A 25107-nucleotide genomic window follows, 5' to 3' on the forward strand; every position below is an offset into this window, starting at 1 on the left:
ACGGCGGGGGGCGGCCCCGGGGGCTGCAGGCACCTGCGGGCGGCGAGCGCTGGGGAGCTGGCGGTCGGGGTGCTCGGAAGCAGGGGGCCGAGCGCGGCCTGCGGGGAAGGCGGGCGCCTCGCGGAAGGGCTGCTGCGCCGCTTGGCGTCCGAGCCGCCGGCGGGCCGCGAGGAGCGTCCCGCGTTAACGCCGCAGCGCGGTGAGGTAGGCCCGCGCAGCCGTGCCGGGGAGCGCAGGGGGAGATCCGGGCTGCCCCTCGCTGAGGCCGAGCAGCGATGGGGCGGCTGGGCRACGTCTCCCGATTTATCCTCTTTTGAAAACAGCGTTCACAACTGAGGCGGTACCTGCAGCTGAATAACACCTGGGTCTCTTTGTAGGAACATGAGGTGGAAAAGATGTTCACCCTCAAGCCAGGCCGTCTGCCCCAGGCTGACGTCAAGAATATCATATTCTTCGTTAGGCCCAAGCTAGAGCTAATGGATATAATTACAGACAATGTGCTCAGGTACAGATAATGCTTAAATGCAAAGCCAGCAGCTGCGGAGCGGTTGGCTCGCGGTTCTCTTCCCAAGAACCCTGTCTCGTGTTCCCACCGAGGGAAGCGACAACTTCGGCTGTGAACCTGCCACGTGATTTGCCCTGCTGGGGCTTGGAATAGGGAACTGCGTGCGCACGCCGGCACTGCGCTGCAGCCGCTTCTGGGGCTCAAGACACCCTGGGAAGGGCGAGGGGATTTTCACTGTGGCGAGAGCTGCAGAGGGAAACCTGCATGTTCCTCTTAACCGGCCGTAATGCATCGTGCTTTGAATGACCCTCCTTTAGAGAACTGCAGGAAAGTGAGGCTGCCTTGACCTGCTTTCATGCCTGTGGCTCTGGGCACGTGTAGCTAGGTACAAAATACTTTGAAATAAAAAGTTTGGAGTGAAAGTTGATAATAACCAGGCGTGGCATTCTTACTTCCTTCGTGTTCAGCATCCCTGTGGTCTGTGCTGCGCTGCTAATCAGCGTAGCTGAGTTAGTTTGCTGTGTCCTGCCTGTGACTCTTCCAGGGAAGACAGAGGCCGTTCTCCCCAGAGGGACTTCCACATTCTGTTTGTGCCGCGGCGCAGCCTGCTCTGTGAGCAGTGGCTGAAGGAGCAGGGCGTGCTGGGATCTTTCATCCACCGAGAGCAGTACAGCCTCGACTTGATACCCTTTGATGGAGACCTGCTGTCCATGGAGTCTGAGAGCGCATTCAAGGTAAGTGCTTGTCTCATCTTCAAGGAAAAACACTTTGTATCTGGTTGTTGGTGTCCGGTAGAGAGACTCTCAACATGTTTTTCAGTTATTCACAAAGCAGTAAAAGGCCTTGCAGAGGTGTGGCTTGATTGAGTTAGTGAGTCAGAACTTTTCAGTTCGTTTCCCAACTAAACATTGAGGGAAGAATGAKTTCAGCAAGCTCTATCTTAGCTATACGTTTTTGCTGTTATTTTCATTCATAACACTTAAAATATTTAAAGTTGTTACAAAGAACTGGTGTAGTCCCAGTCAGCATGCTGCGGAAGAGTCATGTGCAATGTTTGCTGTTTTGCACTAAGCTGCACTGAGAATTAACAACTGTCACATACCAACTGTGTGCTCTGTTTTCTCAGAATGTTTCACTTTGGGGCARGAACATCTAAAAGACTTTTTTTGACCCTCATTAAGTCAGGCCCACAGGATGTGTCATGGCTTGTTGGTGCTTGTCAGCCCCTGTCGTGAGGTGTCGTGCTGTCATATTGGCCTGATCAGAGGGACAGGCTCTCTGCAGTCACTTTCTGACTTTGTTACTCCACTGCGCCAAGATGGGAGCAGTGTGTGTGGTCAGGAAATATTACAATGGTTTGATTAAATGATTAATACACTAACAGCACCTACAGCTAAGGTCCATATGTGCCAATGGCCATAGCTTTTTTTCTCCTAGCCCATGTCTCTTCTGAACTGTTCACATGGACCATGTTCAGCTGTGAAAGCATCTCCAGCAGATCAATTCCCTTCTTGTTGTTCAGGAATGTTACTTGGAGAGCGACCAGACAAGTCTGTACCATGCAGCAAAGGGGCTGATGACACTGCAGGCTCTCTACGGAACCATCCCTCAGATCTTTGGGAAGGGGGAGTGCGCCCGGGTAAGGCAAATGCTGCTGCTTGATCTCAATTCTTCAGAACTGCCTTGGAGAACGTTTGGTTAACTGACATGTGAAGTGTTTCGAATCCAGCCATGGACCTTTCTTGTCATACTGGAATTTCAGGATCATGTCCAGCAGGTCTTTGTCATCTCTGACCAAAACAATCTTTGTTGTTCCTTAAATCGTACTGTCAGGAGGATTTATCTGATTTTATGTATCTTGCTCTTAGTTACACCATTATGCTTTCAGCAACTTGTCTTTCTATGGAGCTTAACACTTAGCTGCTCTGTTGGCATCAGAAAGACTGAACAAAGAGGGAGATGTGCAGCCACTGCTCGTATCTCTCCATAAAATGATTAAATGATTAATACACTAACAGCACCTACAGCTAAGGTCCGTATGTGCCAACGGCCATAGCTTGTCAAGAGAGACTTATAAAGTCTCGTCTTCTTTTTCTCTTCTCTGATCAACCTACAGATTAATTGCTACCTCTTGTAATTAGGGTGTGGCTCGAGAGGAATCCAGTGCTTTGGCCACAGTTGTCAGCATCGTGCTAAGCTAGTAGAGACAGCCTTGGTTTGTGTCTGCTTGTCCTACTCCCTACTTGTCAGTTTGTATCTCTTGCCATTTACTTCCTTTGCACAGGACCTTGTCCCCCTACTTGCGTGAGTACATGCTTGTAGAGCCTAGAAATCTGTCTGTTGTGGCCTGCACCATAATCAGACCAATGTGGTTTATTTTCAGCATGTGGCTAATATGATGATCAGGATGAAGCGCGAGTTCCCTGGAAGCCAGAACTCAATATTTCCTGTCTTTGATACCCTCTTGTTGCTGGACCGTAATGTTGATCTSTTGACACCTTTAGCTACGCAGCTGACATATGAAGGACTGATTGATGAAATCTATGGAATTCAGAACAGTAAGTACTGCAAGTCCAAGGGGGAGAAGTTTCTGGTGTGCTGGAGCAGGCTGCAGTGTGTCAAGTAGATTTCTGTTTCCACTACRTGACAGTAATGTTGGAATAGCTCACTTGAAATTAGTAGGGGGGTGCGTCAGACACTTGATTTAGCAATCCCAAAGCTAGAGCCCAGCAAGATCAGCTTTGCTCCTCTTTTTATGTAGGAAGAGAAGTTGACCACAGTGCATGTTAYTGAATGTGAATATTTTGGATGTCAGCTGGGTGCACACAGCGTGACAGAGAACATAYAGTGTGGGAGTGGTAGAATTTTTAGTGTATGCCTTCACCCTCGAACCTGGTTTGTTCATATTGTGTCACACTGAGGGAAAGGGTAGAGTTCRTGAAACCCCGTTCAGGGTTCTCCTCCTTTCTTTGGAAGGACTCCAAAGGGGCATTTACAGCTTTTAACTCCCCCTGCTGTACTGATGAGTGGCTGGAAGGCTGCCTCTGAACCTCTTTGGAAACAGGATAGTGAGTGCTTGTCTTCCGATACTTGTGTTTGTACTTCTGATACGTGTGTCTAGGTCTGTGGGTTCCCATGTGAGTACAGGAGACTGTCCTTAATTCCCACATACACACTAAGTAGTTATTGAGGCATTTATGTTGGCTTTGCTGCTCAGAACTGTCTCCAGATCAGGGGACAACTTTCATGCTCTGCTTTTCTTAACTCCTTGTGGTGAAATTCCAGTTCTTATGGAAGTTACTTCTCTGTATTTGATAGCTTATGTGAAACTCCCTCCTGAGAAGTTTGCCCCAAAGAAGCAGGGTGAGGGTGGCAAAGACCTCCCCACAGAACCCAAGAAGCTCCAGCTGAATTCTGCTGAAGAGCTGTATGCGGAAATCCGTGACAAGAACTTCAATGCTGTGGGGTCAGTGCTGAGCAAGAAAGCCAAGATCATCTCAGCAGCCTTTGAGGTGAGACCTGTATCTGACCACACATCTCTTGGGCATTCTGGTTGTCAGGTACAGAAGCAGTCTGTGTTCAGTGGGGTGGCAACTGGCAGCTCAAGCTGCTGCCATGGAATAATCCTCCAGCCAAAGAAAACAAAATAGTCCTCAGAAGTTCCTCCAGTCTGTTCCCCATGCTGGTATGACATCAGCTCCACTTCAACTGTTCTGAGTAGGTGTTGGTCAAATCTCCTGTTAAGAAATGTCATGCAGATCTTCTGCTCTCCCCAGACACGTTCTGGGGCTTTTGCTGCCCTCGAAGCTAGCCTAAACTGCATTTCTGCTGTGTGAGCCCACAGTTCCCTGAATAGGAATTGCTTTCTTCAGTCTGCAGAATAGTTAGGTGCTATTTAAGTCTGCAAGAGGCCAAAACTGAGCCACTTCTCTTTATTGCTGTTGTTACCTGTTAACTGAAAGTTGCTTGTCTCTTTGTATTGCCTGAGGATGGAGAGAGAAGGCTTTAAGATATTAAGCTCCAGAATGCATATTCATAGAGTATTATGGCTGGCATTAAAAACACTAGGAATGTGGAAGACCAACTGTCTTACAGGAGATTTGACCTCTAAACTGATGCTCAAATGTTACGTTGGACAAAGCTGGAGAATGCTATGGGTGTGTTTGTGGGTTTGTTTGGATGCATCATACTGATAATTCATGAAGAGACAGAGATTGCACATCTGTGGTTTCAGAATACATGGTGATTCTCAAGACAACTTGTTGTATTGTTTGATTTTTCTCTTTATGTCTTCACTTCTGCCACATTTAGGACAAGGTAGCAGTACCTTAACTCAAATGGAGGGTGTTTAGGCTTATCTCCTAGTAAATTTGTATTATTGCAATATTAGTGTTGAAGGCTTTAAGGCTGGATTATTCATCCTGGTTGTTAAGAAAAAAAAATTAAGAAATTGTCGGAAGTAATAGGTGATAATGAAACAGCAGCCTATTGGCAGCAGAGGATTTCTTAAATTCAGGCTTCGTTATTATCACTCTCCTGCCTGCACTTGCCCATTTCAGTCCTTCACACATAAGTCAAATTATTATTTTTATTCCAAGTTGCAGCAAGAGCCAAGTAGCCCAAATGAAATACAGACCTCTGGACTGCTCTGACAGCTGAAGTCTGCATTGTGCTTCATCAGACAATTGCTCAAAACCTGGGACAGTGTTACAGCCAGGTACAGYGAATGGCGGGCTCCTCCTCTTGAGAGAGATACAAATCCTGCTATTCCTCAGCACCTCTAAATACTGCTTTGAGGGGAAATGTGCCCCCTTCTCTGACTTCATTTGGCTAAAGCTCCACATTTATTGGCAGCTAGCAAAGTAATTTATCTTTACATGAAAAAGGTAGTGAGTTTTGCTGGTTTGGAAACAGAAGAACAGATAGTGATGGCTGAAGTCAGGTAAAGGTAGAGAAGTGTCTGGCAACTCTGGTATAATGGGAAAAAACAATGTATGCTGAGATCCTCTCTCCTGTTGTACTATGTGCTAGCTCCTCTAATTATCAAAATGCAGTTATAGGTAATGCTATGATTCAGTGAACACTTACAATTTTGTCTGACAGGCCAAAAATCTCTAACAATTCCTGTTGTTGAAAAAATATATGCGTGTGTGTGTGTGTGTGTGTGTGTGTGTGTGTGTGTGTGTGTGTATAGTATATTGGTGTTCACATTTTACCTTTCTGTAATTTAAGCAGTGAGTAAAGAAGTTTTGTGCAATGAAATGATCTAGCTGGTGTGTGACTAGTTATACTGAACAAGACCTAACCTAGGTGATGAATTTCTTTAGGAAAGGCACCAYGCTAAAACCGTCGGAGAGATTAAGCAATTTGTCTCACAGTTACCACACATGCAGGCAGCAAGGAGCTCTCTAGCAAACCACACCTCAATTGCAGAACTCATCAAAGACATCACCAGTGAGTATTCATTGAATAGTCTGACTTGAGTGTATCTAGATTCAAGAATACTTGATCAATATCATTCAACTTTGCAAAGATTGGCTTTGTTCCCACTGGTACATCTCTGCTGCAAATGTTAAATGTAGAAAATAAGCTGTCAGTTGCTAATGTATTGATTTTTATTCTTTTCCCTTAAGCATCAGAAGATTTCTTTGATAATTTAACAGTGGAACAAGAGTTCATGTCTGGAATAGACACAGACAAGGTAAGTAGATAATGACATCTTGTGATTCTTGCCTTTTTTTCTTTTTTTAAATGTGTCTTGAGGGGAGGACATACATACCTTCCCCCCTCCCCCCCATTCTTTGAGAGCAAGAGCAGAAATACCTGATCCRGATGGTGTCCTTCCAGTGTCAAAGTTGTGAGTTCTTGTGTGTGTCCCCTTGTGCTTCTACAGAAATCTTTGCCAAGTAACATGTGTTGCTGAACCTGCTTGGTTCACCTGTGTGCTCTGCCAGGCTCCTGTTACACATCACTGCCTGTAACACAAGAGTACACAGCTCAAGTGCTTCTTTGACCTGTACAGTGGCACTATGTGCAGTGAGGGCTCACTGAAAAATTCAAAATCATTATTGAAACTTTTTCAGTGCRTCAAACACAGTCTAGCTATTGACTGTGAAATCAACAGACCTTAGAAAGATGCTAGGTGGAACGAGTGCTAGATCGCCATTTAAAAGATCATCTTAAGCTGCCTGGAGAGCAGCTGCACCCCCTTCCTTGCTATTATGCATGGTAAAACTAGGTAAAAATAGATCTTTTTTCCAGGTCTGCTAGGCACTTTAACAAAGCTTTTTTTTTTTTTTTTTTCCCTCACAGGTTAACAATTATATTGAAGACTGCATTGCTCAAAAACATCCATTAATCAAGATCTTGCGTCTCGTTTGTTTGCAATCTGTATGTAACAGTGGACTGAAGCAGAAGGTTCTGGATCACTATAAAAAAGAAATTCTCCAGGTTGGGCTGTAACTTTTGGGTTGTTAAATTTTAGATTAATATTCACATTAAAACTTCAGTTCTGCAGCACTTGCATTCTAGACAGCTACATGTGTAGCCCTAGTGTGTTCAATGTGACTGAATACAGATGTGTACAGATGCAGAACTGAGGCTTGTGTTTGGGCTAACAAGTCTTAACGAAGAATTTCTTTTTAAACTAACACCTTTGCCCTTTTATCTGAAAGCTACACTTTTTTTAATGATGTTTGTTGTTTTGGCATAATACATAAAAATGTTTTTAAATGTTTATTTCTAATCTGCACATTTTTAAATTCACAGTGAGTTATCTTCGTAAGTTAAGATGAATCTACTTAGTGATTTCAGGGACAATGCTATTGGAATCATCATTCTGGGGAACCATCATGGTGAATATCTAGACTTCTGCAGAACTGTATTATTGAATTTTGTTAGTTGGTATTGTGACGGGGGGGAGCAGGCATTTTATACAACACTTAAGTTAATGTTTGTTGTTGAACAGGTGGGCATGATATTAAAGGCAAATTTTTCACGTTGCAGACTTATGGCTATGAACATATATTGACCTTAAACAACTTGGAAAAGGCCGGACTCCTGAAATCTCAGACAAGTGGTAGGAATAACTATCCAACAATCAGGAAAACCCTGCGCTTATGGATGGATGATGTTAATGAACAGGTACACATCAGCTTCCAGTCAGTTTATGCAGTGAACACCACATCTAGCAATACAGGATTATGTGCAGCAGGAAAACCATCATACTTTTGTTTAATTTTTATGGTGCTTTGTTTCCAAGCATGAAGTAGCACTCTTTCATTTCCTCGCTCTCTCTCACAGAATCCCAACGATATCTCCTACGTGTACAGTGGCTATGCTCCACTGAGTGTGCGCCTGGCACAGCTACTGGCTCGGCCAGGGTGGCGGAGCATAGAAGAGGTTTTAAAGATGCTGCCAGGTCCCCATTTTGAGGAGAGGCAACAGTTACCTACTGGCCTTCAGAAAAAGCGTAAGTTTTGTTGTTTCCCCATTTTTAAGAGAGACATGCATCTCTTTTAGGCTGGGATGAAGCAAACAGGCACCAGGACTAGCAGAGCCTGAACATCTACCTCATCTGTTTGTCCCACCACAATATTAGATCTGCCTAGTCTGTTTTTAACAGATGGCTTTCTGACATCTTTAAAACTGCCAGTGACCTATTCAGCCTCTAAATGAACAGCACCATGTGTATTTAAAATCCATCTTTATAATACAGAGCTGTAGATAATGTTTAACTTCTCATCAGTATACTAAAATATTTGCTAACCTAATACTGAGATTTTAATACATATTACAAAGGTGGTCAACATTACTCTCGTAGTACTAAGCCTGAGCAGACAGACACGCATCCTGAAAAGAAATTACAGAGCTGGGAATACAGCCTGCATATCTGAGCTCYGGTCTGGTACTCTGCCGTTTAGGCTTCTCCTCTCATTTAGCTGCTATCTTTGTTTTAAGACTTTTTTGAGTTTGACTGACAGGCAAAGGATAGGAAATGTTAAAATAAAACTAAGACAGCCTGTACATCTCTTTGAACACACAGGTCAACATGGTGAGAACCGAGTCACACTGGTGTTCTTCCTGGGAGGCGTGACATAYGCAGAAATAGCTGCACTGAGATTTCTGTCTCAGATGGAAGATGGAGGCACAGAGTATGTCATTGCCACCACAAAACTGATCAATGGAACAAGCTGGATAAAATCCCTGATGGAAAAACTGGAGCCTGCCCCTTTCTAGAGTCTGTGGCAAGAGATTGCAAAACTGAGAGGCCATKTGTGATACAGGTACATGGAGCTCTGGTCTTCTGGCATGGCTGCTTAGACATGAGAGAAACATGATTGTGGAAGAGACTCTCCTGAGACCATGTTAATGATGCAGTTACCCTCATTCCTCTCCGCACTCTAGGTCTTTGTGGAACTTCCTTATAGATGAGCAGTGCTGAAAGGCATGCTCAATGAAATAAACAGTAGAAGAAAGAGAGACCTCTGGTCTGAATCAGCAACCAAGTGCTAGGGAAGGGGGTCTGATCCTTCCATTTGACAGTGTACATTTCTTTTTTTCCTTTCAGTTTAGTTTTAATCTGCTGATATGATTACTTTTTTTGTCACCTTCCTAAGAAGCTCAGGAGGCAGAGTGACTTCTCCTGATTGCATACCAATATTCTTAGTCTCTCTCATCTGGTAATTCTGTCACTGCACTGAGGGCTGTTGTCTCTGAGATCTGTACTCAGCTGTGCTTTGAAAGGCTATCATAGGGAGCTCCCTACAGTGTGCTCATTTCCTTTCCTGAGGGCTCCCCTCACATTCTGTATTTACTGGTACCTACAAAGGTCTCCTTCTGGGCCATGCTTAGGCTCTGTCCAGAACTACTGCTTTTGGATCTGTTTCTTTGTAGCATCTGTCCATTGTTTAGACCTACAAGCACACTTTGTTCTAGGCTTATTCCTGCTGCTGTACATGCGTTCCCAGTTACCTTGCCTGACTCAGTAATTTTTGTGATATTCTTTTTGACTTAGTGATGCTTTTCTTGAGAGCCTGTAGCAATGCACATGACTTGATCTGCAATTTGTGATAAAAGTAATGGCAAAGAACAAAGACATAGCAGAAGGTGCTTTCTTTCCTCCAACGTGAGCATATTGCTTTAAAGAAAAGTTAAAACTGTAACCTTTTTTTATTATATATATATAGTATTTCCAAGATTTGCACCATTATTACATTGCTAGAAAGGTTATGGCCTACTATTTGTGATGTCTGGCTACAGCATTTGCAACACTAGCAGGTTGTGTGGAGTAATCCTTTCAGTTTGCCAACTCAGTGATTGTGGACCTAAGAAGAGTGATTTTATATAATCAGAAATGGAGAAACTGAAGTTGCTGTCTCAGCTGTGTGAAGGGAGGAAAAGTCCTAGATGAAGACGGTATTGTGGGTTCAGCACTTACTTACCAYCTAGGTTCTGTACACTGGGGAGGGGTTGCTTCTGCGCTCAGCTTTGTCATGAAAGATGAGGCACTTCTGCTTCTCCAAGCTCTAGCATGTTCATGAAAATAGGCAGCCAACGGGGCCAGGCCACAGCAACCAAGTTTTTAACCGACTGTGCAATGGAAAGACAGCTGCTGAAAAGGAGAAGTGGTAACATTTTTACTGCATAGGTTCAGATAGACTCTGAGGACAAAGACCAATGACAAGACATTTAATTCACAATTTCATCATSTATAACTTAAAAAATGAAACAGAAAGGATGAGCTGACAGGCTCCTTTTGGAGCCAGTTGTTCTAGGAGGCTCCCTACCTGTCTGCTCCTGCTGCTGCTGCATGTCCTCAGTTCCCCTTCAGAAACTTGGTGGGTATTAGACATCCAGAGAAAAGCGCCTCACTTAGTCTGCACTGTAGCTGTAACAAGCTGTGTGTTATGGTTAGTTGCCTCCAGGGCACATTCAAATTCAGTGTCCTGCACGCTATTTGGCCAAGAAGTTCATTTGGTTTCATCTATGACATGCAGCATCAACTTAAACTCTCCACATGCAGCAACACAGAACTAACTTCAAGTAAAACCAACTGCACTCAAACAACAAGGGAAATACTGAAATCTTTTACTTGAACTGCCTGCAGAAAGGGGTGGGAGGGCTGTATGAAGTGGCCTGTTTCTCCAGTGTCCTTGGTACACCCACATGACTCTGTAAAGCAACTCCAGCATATGAATTACATCAGCATGTTGATAGCCCATTTAAAGTTACTGGGTCTTCCCCAGGTGGGACTCAGGCCAAACCCAGCAATCTCATTGAAACAGCAAGCATCAGGCTTAAAGGGCTTTTTTTTCCTTCTTTCTTTCTTTTTTCTTTCTTTCTTTTTTTTTTTTTTAAGCTGTTGCACAGCCCAAAATTGTAAAATAGAATTTTCCATGGGCTTAGTGGCTGGGGCCCTTGGTGTTAAGCTGGTGAGCATGAGGCAGCTTCTAGCTCCAGAAGGCTCAGCCTTGCTAACTGCTAGAAGCTGGGATGACAAAACTACGGCATAAGCCTGTGCAGCTGACCACTAGCAGACCTTGGCTGCTCAGCTTCGGGCCCTTTGCGCTGTCCACTGTCACTATACTTACCCATGCTCTTTCAATGCAAGCACTGGGGACTCTGCTTCACATTGCTTTTCATGTATAAATAGTTGAAACTTGAAAAAAAAAGAAAAAAAAACACTAAAACATTGTCTTTGCATACATTTCTACTCTTAGTCAYCCTGCATGCTGCATATGCCCCTAATTAATTCATCATTTTTTTCCAAGTTATTTTTATAACTGTGGGATTTAGTCCTTTTTTTTTAAAAAAAAAGAAAAAAAAGGACGATTAAGTTCTGCTGCATCTGCTGCTTCACAGAGACTCCCCTTTGTCTATTCAACTCAAGTTTGCTTATTGTACTAAAACAACAACTTATGTGATCATTTTTAAATGCGCTCGCTCTCTCTCTCGCGCGCGTGCACGCGCACACACACACACACACACACACGGAATATAACACTAATTACAGTCCATCCTGCCATTTAATGTACTATATTGGAAAAATCTTTTCATGATAATCACTCAAGAATTTTTACTTAAGGTAGGCAAGCAACTTGAAGGCTTCGCTTATAAAAATAACAAGCCACRATGTCAGTTTTTTTCAGTTAACACACTGCAACTTCAACAGGCAAACCATATGACTGACTGACTGACTTACACATTTAAAAAAAAAAAAGTGCCAGTGTGGCTTCCTTACTAAGCTTTATTCATGCAGTTCCACTGTGAAAGTACGTAATTTAGCAGTGTTTAAAGAGAAAGCTAAAGCAGTTTTGGATCAAAAATTAGACAACACTCTGGGAAAAAAAAAAGATACCAAGCACACAAAAACAATGCTATTCAGTACAGTTCTTTCAGTATATCATTACACAGAATGTCCTTGATTTGGCCTTCAGGGTCTTTGTACTATCATAATTTTCAGATTCTTTTTTTTCCAGAACCTTGAAAATTAAACTAATCACAAAGAAATAAATAGCACTGATTAAGCTAGTTTGTGAACCAAGCTTATGACATATAAAAGCTACAAAGCAGATGAATTAAAAAAAAAAAGAAGAAGAAACAAAGTAAAACACCAATTCATCAGCTTGCCTACCTTCTCCACTTGGCCCAACAAACATGTTAGTAATATTAGGGTCTAAACTGGTTTATAGTTGAAAATAAACTGAAAATAGTTTATGTTGAACACTTGGTAAACTTTAATTTACTAGCAACACTACTGCATTGCTTTTGCACAGACTACAGCCTGCACCACAAGCAAGAGTCATACAGATACACAAACTAGACAAAGTCTCTTCCTGGAACTATACAACAGAAACAATAAAATAAAGGCCATCTTGATGTTGATCAATTCTCTGGAGGAGCAATTACTACTTAACAGGCTTCCTGAGCAGCTTGATTATGCTCTGCTTCTGTCTAAGGCCTTGCTGACCATGCGGGTAATAATTTGATAACAAGAGAGCTTAATTAAATTAAGGGGCCATTTTCTAGATCATATTATCTTTGTAGGTAAGAGATTTGATTTGCAGTACATATAGTCTTGCCTCTCTCTGCTGTCTGCATTTGTTTGGTTTACAAGCAAAAGAAAAAAAAAAAGCTAACCAACCTCAACCTTAAAAACGCTTTCACTTTTCATGTAACATTATCAGAAAGTAGTTTGCTAAAAATAAACAGGCATCTTGACTCCCCTGCCCCCATCTTCTTGCTGCAAAGAAGTTGTATCTTTTGCTCTTTTCGTAAAAGGCAGGGATTACTTTTTTGGTGTGCAAGGGCAAAGAAGCAGCAAGACTGTCCTCAGTGCTCCCTCTCCTCTGATAACAGGGCCTGACAATCCACACAGTTCCATCCTGTAACCTGCTGCTGATCTTGGGAGATCCCCAGCTGTATGTAAGCATCCTCCTCCTCAAGTGGCCTGCTGAAGCACAATTTCTCAGAGAATGGAGGAATATGCTCAAAAGCCTTTCAGTTAACTGAACTATRAAATAAAAGGCATAAGAAAGATGACACAAAGCTTTGTTAGAGCAAAATAAAGACATTTAAAAATATATAGGCTTTGTTTTGATAACATGAGGAAAGCCATACTGCTTCAAATCACAAAATACTGTTGACAAAAGCACTTGGTGGGGGGGAAGCTATTTGGAGCATTCTGTACTGCTGTGCCACATAGAGAGCAAAGGCGCTATGTCATATAATAACTGGTCCTGACCACACCTAGTGCATTAGTCCTCGTTTGGGCTGTAAATACAACCTCATTACTCCTGGCTCCCGGATTAGAGGATCAGAAGGGGATCAAACTACAACACAGACCTTTCAGAAGCTAGAAATTCAAGGGACAGCTGCAGAACAAAACCAGATACAAATAGGAACTTTACAAAGTAGATTCCATCATCTACCTGGGTAAGCATTTTATTTCTTTGTCAACATCTTAGGTAACGGAAAAATATATAAAGACTATAAATAGAAAACTTCAATACTTTAAACAACTGGGAAGCTAGAGCTGCTTTTAAAATACAGTAGCTTCTATAACATATATATGTGCCTGAGCTTGGGGGAAATGACTGAAATTATTTTTAAATCAAATTATTTTTAATCAAAAAGATGAACTCTTTATGATAACAGCTCTTTAAAAATATTCTAAACAGTAGGATGTGAATTCAGATTACTTTGACTGGCTTTAGACTGTTTAGACAAGAAGTAATCCTTTTAAGTTAGCCTTATCCTGAATCTGGTTTTAATTCCCTTTATGTGCTTGACCAAGAGTGCAGGCATATTTCTGATCAAAATTAAAAATAACATGTAAATTGAGGATACAACAGAATTTTTTAGGTATGTCTTCACTGCTTTATGTCCAAGAAACCAATAACTTTTGAATGTTCAGATTTTGCATTAAACTAACTAATGAGCAACTTTTAAATTGATACACAAGTATGACTTTAAAATACAAATAGAAATGACTTCTAAAATATCTTACCTTTTGTCCCCCAGTTAAAGGTTATTTTTAATGTGAGTTAGAAATCTTTGGCAGTGCAAACTTGTATTTAAGTTCCATTTTCTTCAGTCTTAAACAAAAGGCTCTGTTTGTGCCAGTATCTCCATTAGATGCTATTATATCATTAAATATTAATGGTGGCTTCCTTGGAGGAATTGACCACTTTGATTAGAACATTCTGTTGGTAATGTACCATCAGCAAATGCTCTAAATGTGAAGCTTCCTGGATGCACAGCAACTGACACAAGGGAAAAGACAGCATAAGCCAGCTGGACTCTGGGCCACTGGTGCTTACCTACACATCTACTGCATGCGAGTCTGTATTTTAATTTGCTTCTTTACTAGTGCTGACTTGGAGGCTGTGATCATATCCTGAACTCCTTCTCAACACTGCCTAGCCAGGTAACCCTGGAGAGGACTCTGAACAAGCACACGCAGGATCCCRACCTGACATTTAAGCTTTGGTAATTAACAAGCCTCTGAGAAAGCAGCGGGACTTTTAGCCCTCCCGAACACAGCCACTTCCTGCAGTAGATTCACACCTAAAGCTCTGCAGTCTCCTGCCCAGAAAGACTCACCCTGCCCCTTTGCTTTTCTTTCTTGCAGACCCAGGAGGGAACAGYGTGCCAGCAGTCCCAAACACCCTACCTGCCTTGCCGTGCTGCAAGAACCATGCCGGACTCCTTTGCCGTCCACTTCCTCAAGGTGCTGAAGGAGCTCCTGGCCTTCGTGCTCTTCAGCTACACAGTGCTGGTCGGGGCACTGCTGCTTGCTGGCTGGACGACTTACTTCTTGGTGCTAAAATGACAGCTCTTCTTCTGCTCCTGCAACCACAGACTGGCCTAAATGCAACAGATCCCACTGTGCAGCTTGCCCTGGGCATCTGCACAGCAATCAGGATGACAGTCTCTTTCTCCTGCATCAACTCTGCAAGCATTTTCTTTTATTACTGCCTAATYACAATCTTATTTTCTTATGTAAAAAAGAAGAAAGCTTAAAAAATATATATCTATATGCATGTACCTTACTGATCTTTGTGGCTCTTGTAGATTCTTTTTTCTATTTCCTTGACATGTGCTCTTGTTCTGTGAAAAAGTTAAAAGCTTCCCAGCAGTTTCGTCCAGGGATTCCCACCCCACACCCACCCCCCGCACAGATGCCCCTCGAGCATTGCAGCCTGCCAAGCACAGTGGAAGAATAGGAGGGATACAACACTATTAGAGTGCGACCAGTATCTCAGATAAACAAGTCCTGCCTTGCCTAACTCTTGCTCATTAAGGGTGTGAAGGCAGAAATACAGAATTTACTTTTTTTTTTCTCACTTTGTCCCAGAAACAGACTTTTCATATCAGCACAAAGGTCACCTCTCCCTGTAGCTTCATGAAGCACACTTTCCCAAGAAAGGGGTAAACGTCTCCAATAATGCATTATCTATAGGTCTATTATTTGGTTAAATACACAACGCTTTCAATGAATGCTTAAAATATGGAGATAGCTGAAAGATGTGACTGAGACAGAGCATTGTACTGTCCTGCTAAAACTGAACTGCTGGGTAAATGATAAGTATAACTTCCTAGCGTATAGAAATAGACTTAATTGATCTGTGCTCCAGCAGGGCCTTTCATGTGGAACTATATAGGAAACATTAGGTGTAGAAGCTAAGGATTATTGCTAATAAGAAACTAGCTGAAACCAAGCAGTATCACATGACCTTGAAAAATAAAGATGAAGGAAACCAGAGGGAAGGTAAAAGCAGAAATCTGTCAAAGTCCATCAGTGTGATCTCACTCAACACCCCTATTGATGGCTTAGCCCATGGCCAAGGGCTGCTCTCTGCAAACTTGGCAGGTCTTGGTCAGATGTCTATGAGTAGGTCTACACAGGAGGAACTGGCCAAACTGGAGAGTGAAAAGAACCCATAACAACAGCTTCTGTTTCTTTCTTGGGCCTGGAAACTTCAGGCCCCAGAAAAGTGCGGTTACCTGAACAGCAGGGCAACCCCTGGTGGGAGCGGGGACGCCGCGGGAGAAACCCGACCCAATCCTTGCACGAGGGCCGGTACCCTCGGGTACCGGGATAAGGGAAGGAGCCGCTTTTCCCCGCGGCGGCGGGCAGCAGCGACCGTTAGCGCCGCGACCGTTAACCCAACGGCCGGGCGCGCGCGCCCTTTCCCGCCCGCCGCACGTGCCCAGCGCGTGCGCATGCGCCACGGCGGGAACCAGCCCCACCCCCTCCCGCCGGGACGCCATGTGCGTCACTTCCGGCGCGCCGCCCAGTCCCAAGATGGCGGCGGGATGCCGGTGGCTCCGCGGCTGTTGCTCCCTYCTCAGGTACCGCCGGCGGCCCCGCCGCTCCGGGTCCCCGGGCCCCGCGGGCCGGGCGCGTTTCCGCGGGGCCCACCGGCCGCGAGCGCGCTGTGCGGCGCTTTACCTTGCGAGGGCCGGCGGCAGCGGGCCAGGCGCGGCTGCCAGGGCGGCCCCGCTTCGTTTGCTCACTGTAATCGCGGCTGGAGCCGCAGGGGCACCACAGCGTTGTCACAAGTGACCACAACACAGTGGGGCTGCTTCCAGGTGCAATATCCTAGCTGGACAGGGAGCCACGATACCCACACGCCGCTATCCATTGACGTTCTGTAGCTGAACAAGCAACACGAAAGAAGGAAAAGCAACCCATTATTTTCAGAATATTAACCCAGAGCAAGAACACTGTCATGACTTAATTCTATTTTTCTGCTTTAGTACTTTCGTGATAGGCCCTGACCCTGCAGGACTCTTGCACAACATTGTATATAAATAAAACTCACTGAATGCCGAAGGCCCTAAGTGTCACCGGATCACAGCCAACAGTTACCACTCCTATTGTTTATTTGCATGTACCATTTATAAGCTTTTTATCCTGTTTTTCAGTATTAATGAATATTAACAATATGCTGATACTAGACAAGTCAAAATAAATGTTTTCTTACAGAGAATTAATAATGCGCAAGTTACTGTGCTTGTCTTTTTTCTTGCAATTATGTTTAGGTAATATAGCAGGTTTCAAAACAAACTTGCTCATTCACTGTAATGCAGCTATATTATGGAAACCTGTTGAAGACTAGGACAGCTAGGACAGTCTCTAGGTGTTCTGTTTCTCTTCAATACCTGTTTTCCACAACACACTGGTTATGTTTTGCACTTAACCTTTTCTTGCATTTCCAGACAAAGCTTCCCTGTGTGGGCTAACATTAGGAGATGCTGCCTCTCAAACTTGAATGGACGATGGCACCAAATTGTGGGAGTGGGTCTGGGAGTTACCTTGTGCGCAGTCCCAGTCATAGAGGTAATGTGCCAGGAGTGAGCAACATACAGCACCTCCTCATTAGAAACAGTTTAATATTCAAAACTAATTGCTCAGCAGTTTACAAGCTACCACCTACCCTTATGCATAGAGCAGGACGGTTATATTCTTTCTCAGGAACATGGATGTTTGAGCCACATAGTTCAGAAAGAAAAATGAGACAGTTAATGCTCACCTTCAATAGCATCTTGCAAAAAGATGCCTTGTCTTTCAGAGAAAGCCAAGATTTTGTTCTGTTTCCTGACTCCATTCATCATTAGGTTATTCAACTTTATAATTAACAATGATGCTTTTTCCTATTGTTATGTTTCTAGTAACATATATATGAAAACCAGTGTAAAGATCATGCAATTTATTGTCTTTCAGAAGCAGAACTCAAATTCTCTCAGTAATGATGCCTTGATTAAAAGAGCAGTTTCCTTAGTAACTGATAGTACATCTACTCTCCTCTCTCAAACAACATATGCATTGATTGAAGCTTTGACAGAGTACACAAAGGTAAGCTGAGAGATTACGGGTTCTGCTATCAAGTTAATACTGGAAATACTAAATTATTACACACTAACTGCACCTATCAAAATCATAGTTAAAATTYACTTTGTTTTTTATGAATTTTAGTGTCAGAGGCATCAAGGTTTGAAGATAGCAGGTCACTAGGGGATGGTGGGATAGGGCTTACCATTCTCTTACTGCATCAAATACAGAAGTTATTTTTAGATGTATTACATTGTTGCTTTGATCTTAAACTTCAGCCCAGAAGATCTGTATCTCAGAACCGGTGCTAAAGAAATCCAGARCAGCTGTCGGATCCATACATACCGAGTAACTAGGATCCACCAYCCTGTAGTCTTAGGTTTATTCTTTATCTTCTGGGCCCACTTCTAGGCCATGAAGTACTTGCRTTTCATCAGAAAAATCGAGTGAGCCATATTTAAGTTTGAAGCAACAAAATACGATTTTAATTTTATAAATGCCAATGTGAGTAGCATATATGCACTCCACTTATTAGTATGGAAAGCATATAAGGAGATATATACAGCACTACTATAGGCAGACAGCAAATTCTCTGTCAGTATTCCCAAAGTTGCTGTGATCTATTGCACATTTACATATTTCTGCTTTCTACTGCCTAGTGCAAGTATGTTTGATTGCATGTTGTACTGCAAGGAGTTGATGTAGCACAGTGGTAAGAGATTTGGCTTTCAGAGCAGGAATGCTCTGGATTCTAAAAAGCTAAGAATGATGCACACCCTTGCAGTGTCAAATTTCTGCAGTTTGAGTCACAGTGCACATCATCTTCCTTTCAATACATTTCAAGTTAATGGTAAACTTAAGAGCAGAGCATCTTTGGAACTATTTAAAGATCTTGTTACCCAATGCAAATGATAGGGATTAAATACAGACAGGTTAGTTCTTATTTTCTATGCCTAGTTAATGCTGGATAACACTGAGACATCATCAGTGATTTATGGATTGCTACATAATCGTGTCAAATGATTTCTTTGCAGGCAGTTTATACACTGGTTTCTCTCTACAAGCAATATGCAAATCTTCTTGGGAAAATGAATTCAGAAGAGGTGGATGCAGTTTGGCAGGTGGTAATAGGAGCCAGAGTTGAGGTAAAGAATCAAATCYCTCCAGTTGTCAATTTACCTGTTTTACGCTGCTGATAAATCTCTTTTTACCTGTCCACAAAGGTATTGTGTAGAACAGCATTCAGATATTGCTGTTATCAAGTTAAATAATACTTTGTTTTTACTCACAGATGACAACAAAACAGCAAGAATATCTAAGGCTGGAATCTAGCTGGATGACTGCATTACGTCTTTCAGAGATGGCAGCAGAAGCTGCATATCAATCAGGTAAGTCAAACTTAAAAGCATTACTGTAATTTACTTACGAAGTCACAAGCAAAAATCCTGACAAGGCCTTTCATTGGCAGCTAGGCAGTAATTATTGTTTGTGAGAATGGAGTTGAGAGGCACAGAACRTAAGTTCAGTTAACATACCAATATAGAACTAGTGCCTGGTTTTCCTAAGTGTCGGGAACTTGTCTTATTTTATTGGCTTTAGGCCTAGTACTAGTGTTCTGAGAGATGAACCTGGAAACAGCAAATGCTGTTTTGGTTAAGACTTCCTGTGCAAAAAAATGGTTGAGGGAAGTGTTAGTCATTTTTAAATGCGCTGTTCAATCACAGTTGAACTAAGAGAAYTAATGATGCCTGGTCCAGCAGATCTCACCAACTAATAGAACTAATSATGCCTGGTCCAGCAGGTCTCACCAGCTGGATTCTGTCTTACTAAAAAGCGAGAAGATTTGCCGTTCAGGGAAATTTTGATCTTTCCTCCCCCTGCACAAATTTTCACAAAACTGATAGCTCTGAGACCGACTTATTGTCTGACTTGTAGCAAATAGGAAAGTTACTGAAGCGGGGAGAGGAGAAAGGGAGGAAATAGATGTATATGCAGAGGGAGTGTAACTCTGCAAGTGTGGCTTCCCGAGGAAATTGCTAAAAAAAAAAAAAAAAAAAAAAAGAATCTATAGGAGTACATTAGGACAAGGGTTTCCGAGTTCAGCAATGCCACAGACATTCTAGTTATTGGGAGATTCCTTCAGGACAGGTCAAGGACAGAGTTGATAATGATTTGATGACTGGGCTGGGCTTAGCTCTCGCCTACTAGCACTTGCTGATCATTCTGATCAGGCCCTGGCTGAAATCCACTTTGTTGAGAAGAATTTTAGGGGCCAAAAAAATCTCAAAGTGAGCATATTCATGTATAAGGTAAATGAACAATAAACACATTTAGCATTCAGATAGCCCAAGAGTTATTGAAACACTAAGAAAAGCAGGTGCTAATTATAGACAATCACTTTCTTAATTGAAAGTTTGCTGAGTGCTCCTCTAACCCAAACTGTTTATGTGTCTGCTTTTCAGGTGCAGACCAAGCCTCAGTGACAGCCCGCAGCCACATTCAACTAGTGAAATCACAGGTGCAAGAAGTGCGGCAGCTGTCCCAGAAAGCAGAGACCAAGTTAGCTGAAGCTCAAACAGAAGAGCTCATAAAAGCTCAAGGAGAGGAATCTTCATTGCCACAGGGTATTTTAGGAAGTGCAGAGGCGGGTGAAGACCCTTATCTTCGGGAAGACTGAGAAGAATTTTAGGGTCACGTGAGAGTAGTTGAATGGTCCCAGACTTCAATGTTGGATAGTGCTGAAATAAGCCTGTGGTTCCTCTTTTTTCTTTCCCCTCTCCAAACAGGCTTGCTCTACAAATCAAGACAATTCCAAGTATTTGAAAGACCCTATTCTTGTTTGTAACCTATCATGTTTATAATACTTATCAATTCAGTTAAGTGTTTAACTATGCAAATGTGAAAATGGCTATCAAGGATAGCTTGATAATAAGTGTCTCTCTGCTGGGAGAATCCTACAAATGGTTTGATATGTTTGTGAGAACTCTCTAACTTGGAGACTAACGAGATATCAGCCAAAGAAGTGTATTTAAAAGTCATTATTTTTAACTTGTGAAGTAAATGATGTCTGTTAGTAGATACCGTTAATAAACTGTGCAAATGCATCTCATTGTGAGTGTGCCCATTTGGATAAGTGTTTTTTTTTCCTGTTTGTACTCTTAAAAGTTTGTGATGGAGCTGACTATGACAGCTACTGCTAATTATACTTGATTGCAATCAGAGGAAACATTTGCTGTAGAACTGAAAACATTCTATGGAATTACCTGAACTCTTCTTACTGAWGTTTTGCAGTTTAATATAGTATCCTCCTGTACCTAAAAGACACTGCTTCTAGTATAGCTGCCTTCCTCAGGAAGGAAAGGAGATTTGGTTTTAAAGGTACTGTGGTTATAAACAAAGTAGTTATGACAACTGCTGCAGACTTCTGTATGAAGCAGTAAGCAAAAATTAGCCAAAGTTTCAAGAAAATAAACCTAGTTCTCTCTTTTTTTTGTAAGCTTAATGTTTCACTGCAGGCTTCAAAACCACAGACATTTTTCACTGTTTTCATTTTCTAATTTGACAGGTTAATGTGAAATTTGCAATGTTAATTGCATAGACAATACAAACTTCAGCTGAGATTATTTTGTAGATGAGCATCCATTGGAACTATAGCACTGTTAAGTTTTTAAGTTAGTTAATCACTATTCATCAGTTTTTGTAGGAAAATACACATTAAGTTTTTTTAAGACAAATTAGCATTGTGATGCATTACACCTGTGTTGAAGTTACTGTTACTAGACTATGAGTTGTGCTAAACTAGGATTTTTTGCAAGTGTAACAYGAGCCTTTCTATCTTTATCTCATTTTGCCTGCCTTTTAAACAAATTCAGTCCCAGCTCTACAGCATTGTACACTTACAGGTTTTAAAAATGAGTCCGTTATTCAGTACTTTGTGAAGTTTGTAGCTATCATGCTTAAGTAAAAAGGAGCAAACTTCCCTTGCTGCTGCTCCTCACTGGATGCTGCTGTATTCGATGAGCGTGGCAGGGTCATCGAAGGAATCGAAGCACTTAGGAAGACACCAGCGTCCGCCGTGCCAGTCGTCAGGGGGCCCCAAACACGGCTTTGGGCTGGAGCACTGGGAAAACCTGATACCACAAGAGGAGTATTTGCAACAGTGACACAGCTGCTCCCCCAGAGCCAAAGGCAACCTCAGGTCAGCCTCCAACCACATCTGCTCTAATGCGCTGCATGCTGCAGCATAAAAACTTCTCCCAAGCTACTTACCCACACAGCTTGTGTTCCTGTCAAGATGCCACAATAACTCTACACAGATGCATGGCAGAGGTACTGTTTAAGACACATGAGCACTGATACAGGGCTTTGGAAAGCCCTTGCAGAGCTCCCCCACATTTCCCCACTTCCTCTGTTTGCCTTTCTCTTACTACCTAGGATGCAGGCTCTATTAACASAAAACTGACCCCCAGGTGTGACAGAGAAAGCAAGTCAGTTCAGTCAAGTCAAAAAGGGAGTGAGGCACAGCAACTGCTCTCTCGTCTCCGAAACACTGGAAAAGAGCCCCTCACCTTCAGTAAAAAATGGGAGCTGCCCATCAGTGATTAGCCACTACACCTAAGCCCAGAACAGCCATGAGTATCTCTCTCTACGTTATGTTACTGAGTTTGCATTTGGAATCATCTAGTGGAACAGAAAAATGCTACCATGGCAGTTCACAGAGCACCAGGCCTGCTCAGACAAGCAGCAGTGCCCAGAGAACAGAAGTCACTAGGTTTTGCTGCCTGACATCATGCCTTGTTTACAAATCCAACACTGAACACATTCAAAATGACATAGACAACTTCCCAGATCAAGCCYTGGCTTCACCCTTGATCTCTCCTCAAACTTACAACTCCACAGGCAAGCTTACCTGCTGCTTCTGTGTTAGTATATCCTGCCTGGATGGGGGCAGAGAAGGGCAGCTGCTCACTGCAGAAGAAATGGCAAGTTGCCATTTCCAAATAACAAGCATTAATATCGAGAACTCCTTAATGCATGTATCCAGCACCAGATTTTAGTTTCTCTGGCTTTGAGGTCTCTTAGCTTTCAGGAGACCAAGAATGCTCTAGTGTAAACACTTTCAAAACTCTGTTTTATTTAAACCCAATACTTAAAAAAAAAAAAAAAGAAAGAGAGCGAGAGAAAGAAAAACACCCAGCACTGCACATACAACATAAAAAGCTGCAGTCACTATGGTTATAATTAACACTGTGATTATTCGAGACATACTTCTCTCAAACCCAACCAGAAAGTGTGTTTGTGCAGAAGCTTCCAGTGCAAGTACATGTGCAATAGACATCTGTAAAATCCAAAGGGCTCACATGGGAATCCAAGCCCTTGGATTACCCTGCTGTGTTAAGGCACTACATTTCAGGGGCATTTTTCCCCACATCATTCCTTTTCTCCTGCCGCCCAGTAGGACCCGCAGGATTTCTAGCCAGGTGCAGCGAACCCTGCAGCGTGCACCAGTATTTCTTCTACTATTGCCTTGACTTCCAAAGGTTAGAGGTAATTTCAAGTGCTCTGTCACTCATTAATTCTCGCTAGCTTCCCTCCAGGAGCCTGGCAGGCCAGCAGCAGCCTCAGCGCTGCACAACCTCCCTCCAAGGTGAGGTGGCACCTCACTCCCTTCACCTGTGACTATGAGGCAGTTGTGACCTTCCCCGGCTCCAGCTGCCTGGGAGGAACAGAGCAAAGAGGTCCTGGTACCGTGTCTAAAAACATCTACAAGCTACTGTCCCGTCCCATCCCCTCCCCAYGAGGATTCAACCACTTCAGTAACCCACCGATAGAAAAGGGCTTATTGCAAAACAAAACCCYGTGGCTCAAGTACAGTCTGTTAGTAGAGGACATGTTTCTACCACAACCTGATTTTTAGTTGAAGTACCCTCTATTCATCACCAGGGAACACTCTCCGGTGCTCACCAGGGGCCTCATTTCCAGCCCCTCCTCTAGGGCCGCATTACTGATACCGCACACCTAATGCYGTCGTCCTTGACCAGCGTCCACATGAGCCACATCTCAGTGGGGTTCAATTTGTGCACAATCATCAGCTCTTTGTACAAGCACGGATCAAAAGGATTAAAGGGTCTCTGGATCCCAAAAGTCTTAAAGCCAGCGTGGTTCTTCGGGGTCACGGCCATCTTTGCCAGACACATTCCCACAAAGACATCATCTATTGGGAAGAGCTCCGTGTCCTCTGCTGTGCTCTGGAGGCGGCGCACGGTCTCCCTAGACATCACGTAGCCGCCCCCACCAGCGTACAGAGGGTAGTAGGGCTCTCTGTACATGGACTCCGGAATGAAGTACTTCACCTTGGTGTTTCTGATGGGCCGAGCCTTGGCGATCACATCGCCAACAAAGAGATCCTGCTCAGGGTCCAGTTCTCGGAGGAACTCAACAATGTTGTAAGTGTTGACAAAGACATCGTCATCGCCCTTGAGCACAAAGCGAGCGTGCAGGCAGTCCTCCATGAACCAGCGGAGGAAGTGCAGCTCCTTGAGGGTCAAGTTGAAGAAGTTGTCAACGAAATCCCACTGCACGATGTCATCAAACTCTTGGCTCTCGTAAGCCAGCAGCTGGTGCAGGGGGTGCGCTTGGATTCTGGCCTCGGAGCGCCCTAGAAGGAACACCAGCCGGACGCGTTTGCAGCCGATGGAGCCCTCCTTCCCCCAGGTGTTCCTGATTGCCACCCGCCGGTCTATGTTGATGGGGGAAGACTTAATTGCCAGCAGCAAGAACGTCTCTTTACTACACCTGGAGGGCTTCAGCAGCGTGGAGAAGATCCGGCAGTGCTTGTACGTTAGGAAGACGCGGTGCAGCTCTGGGAGAGCGAGAGAAGAATTAGCCAGGGTCAGGTTCGGCAGACACCTGCCGGGTTCAACACGGCCCAGAACCGCAGGCTCGAGATTCGCTACGGCCGCTTCCCGGTCTCCCGACGATGCCGCCAGGTTATCGTCTTTCCTCATGTAAAGGAGGCAGGCCAGCAGGGCGATCGAGAAGGCGTAGAGCGCGAGCTTCCTGATCCTGGGATACATCTCAGTCTCCGGGGCAGAGCCCAGGCCCTGCGCGGTTRGAGACACGCGCGTCAGTTATTAATCACAGCCGCAGCCCCGCTCTCGCCCTCCCCGCGGGCTCCGCCGGCGGCCCGACGCCCGGCTCAGCGCTTCCGGCGCCTGTCCGGGGGCTCCCGGCGCGGCGCGGCGCTTCTTCGCGAGCGGAG

General features: G+C 43.7%; 4 protein-coding genes across 4 annotated transcripts; 3 read left to right on the forward strand and 1 right to left on the reverse strand.

Annotated features, from left to right (window-relative positions):
* Positions 1–291: 291 nt before the first annotated feature.
* VPS33A (VPS33A core subunit of CORVET and HOPS complexes) lies at positions 292–9600 on the forward strand. The gene is made up of 11 exons (XM_085311646.1): positions 292–505; positions 1050–1239; positions 2028–2144; positions 2889–3063; positions 3824–4017; positions 5833–5959; positions 6139–6206; positions 6818–6955; positions 7511–7648; positions 7808–7976; positions 8550–9600. Exons 1-11 carry the CDS (start codon positions 396–398, stop codon positions 8741–8743), a joined length of 1620 nt encoding a protein of 539 aa, XP_085167772.1. The 5' UTR covers positions 292–395; the 3' UTR covers positions 8744–9600.
* A 5105-nt stretch (positions 9601–14705) lies between these two features.
* LOC146592104 (uncharacterized) lies at positions 14706–15060 on the forward strand. Its single transcript, XM_085311647.1, has one exon. The coding sequence runs from the start codon at positions 14706–14708 to the stop codon at positions 14838–14840; it is 135 nt and encodes a 44-aa protein (XP_085167773.1). The 3' UTR covers positions 14841–15060.
* Positions 15061–16294: 1234 nt separating this feature from the next.
* DIABLO (diablo IAP-binding mitochondrial protein) lies at positions 16295–20950 on the forward strand. The gene is made up of 6 exons (XM_085311650.1): positions 16295–16363; positions 17234–17354; positions 17739–17870; positions 18881–18991; positions 19138–19234; positions 20309–20950. Exons 1-6 carry the CDS (start codon positions 16317–16319, stop codon positions 20521–20523), a joined length of 723 nt encoding a protein of 240 aa, XP_085167776.1. The 5' UTR covers positions 16295–16316; the 3' UTR covers positions 20524–20950.
* Positions 20951–23017: 2067 nt separating this feature from the next.
* B3GNT4 (UDP-GlcNAc:betaGal beta-1,3-N-acetylglucosaminyltransferase 4) lies at positions 23018–24947 on the reverse strand. Its single transcript, XM_085311614.1, has one exon. The coding sequence runs from the start codon at positions 24920–24922 to the stop codon at positions 23837–23839; it is 1086 nt and encodes a 361-aa protein (XP_085167740.1). The 5' UTR covers positions 24923–24947; the 3' UTR covers positions 23018–23836.
* Between the last annotated feature and the right edge of the window lie 160 nt (positions 24948–25107).

Source organism: Rhea americana, unplaced genomic scaffold (assembly GCF_003343005.1).
Source record: "Rhea americana isolate MKP2758 unplaced genomic scaffold, rheAme1 scaffold_346, whole genome shotgun sequence".
Lineage (NCBI taxonomy): Eukaryota > Metazoa > Chordata > Aves > Rheiformes > Rheidae > Rhea > Rhea americana.

Excerpts from the sequence above, each read along its gene's own strand:
- LOC146592104 (XM_085311647.1), top strand. The coding sequence starts at position 14,706 with ATGCCGGACTCCTTTGCCGTCCACTTCCTCAAGGTGCTGAAGGAGCTC.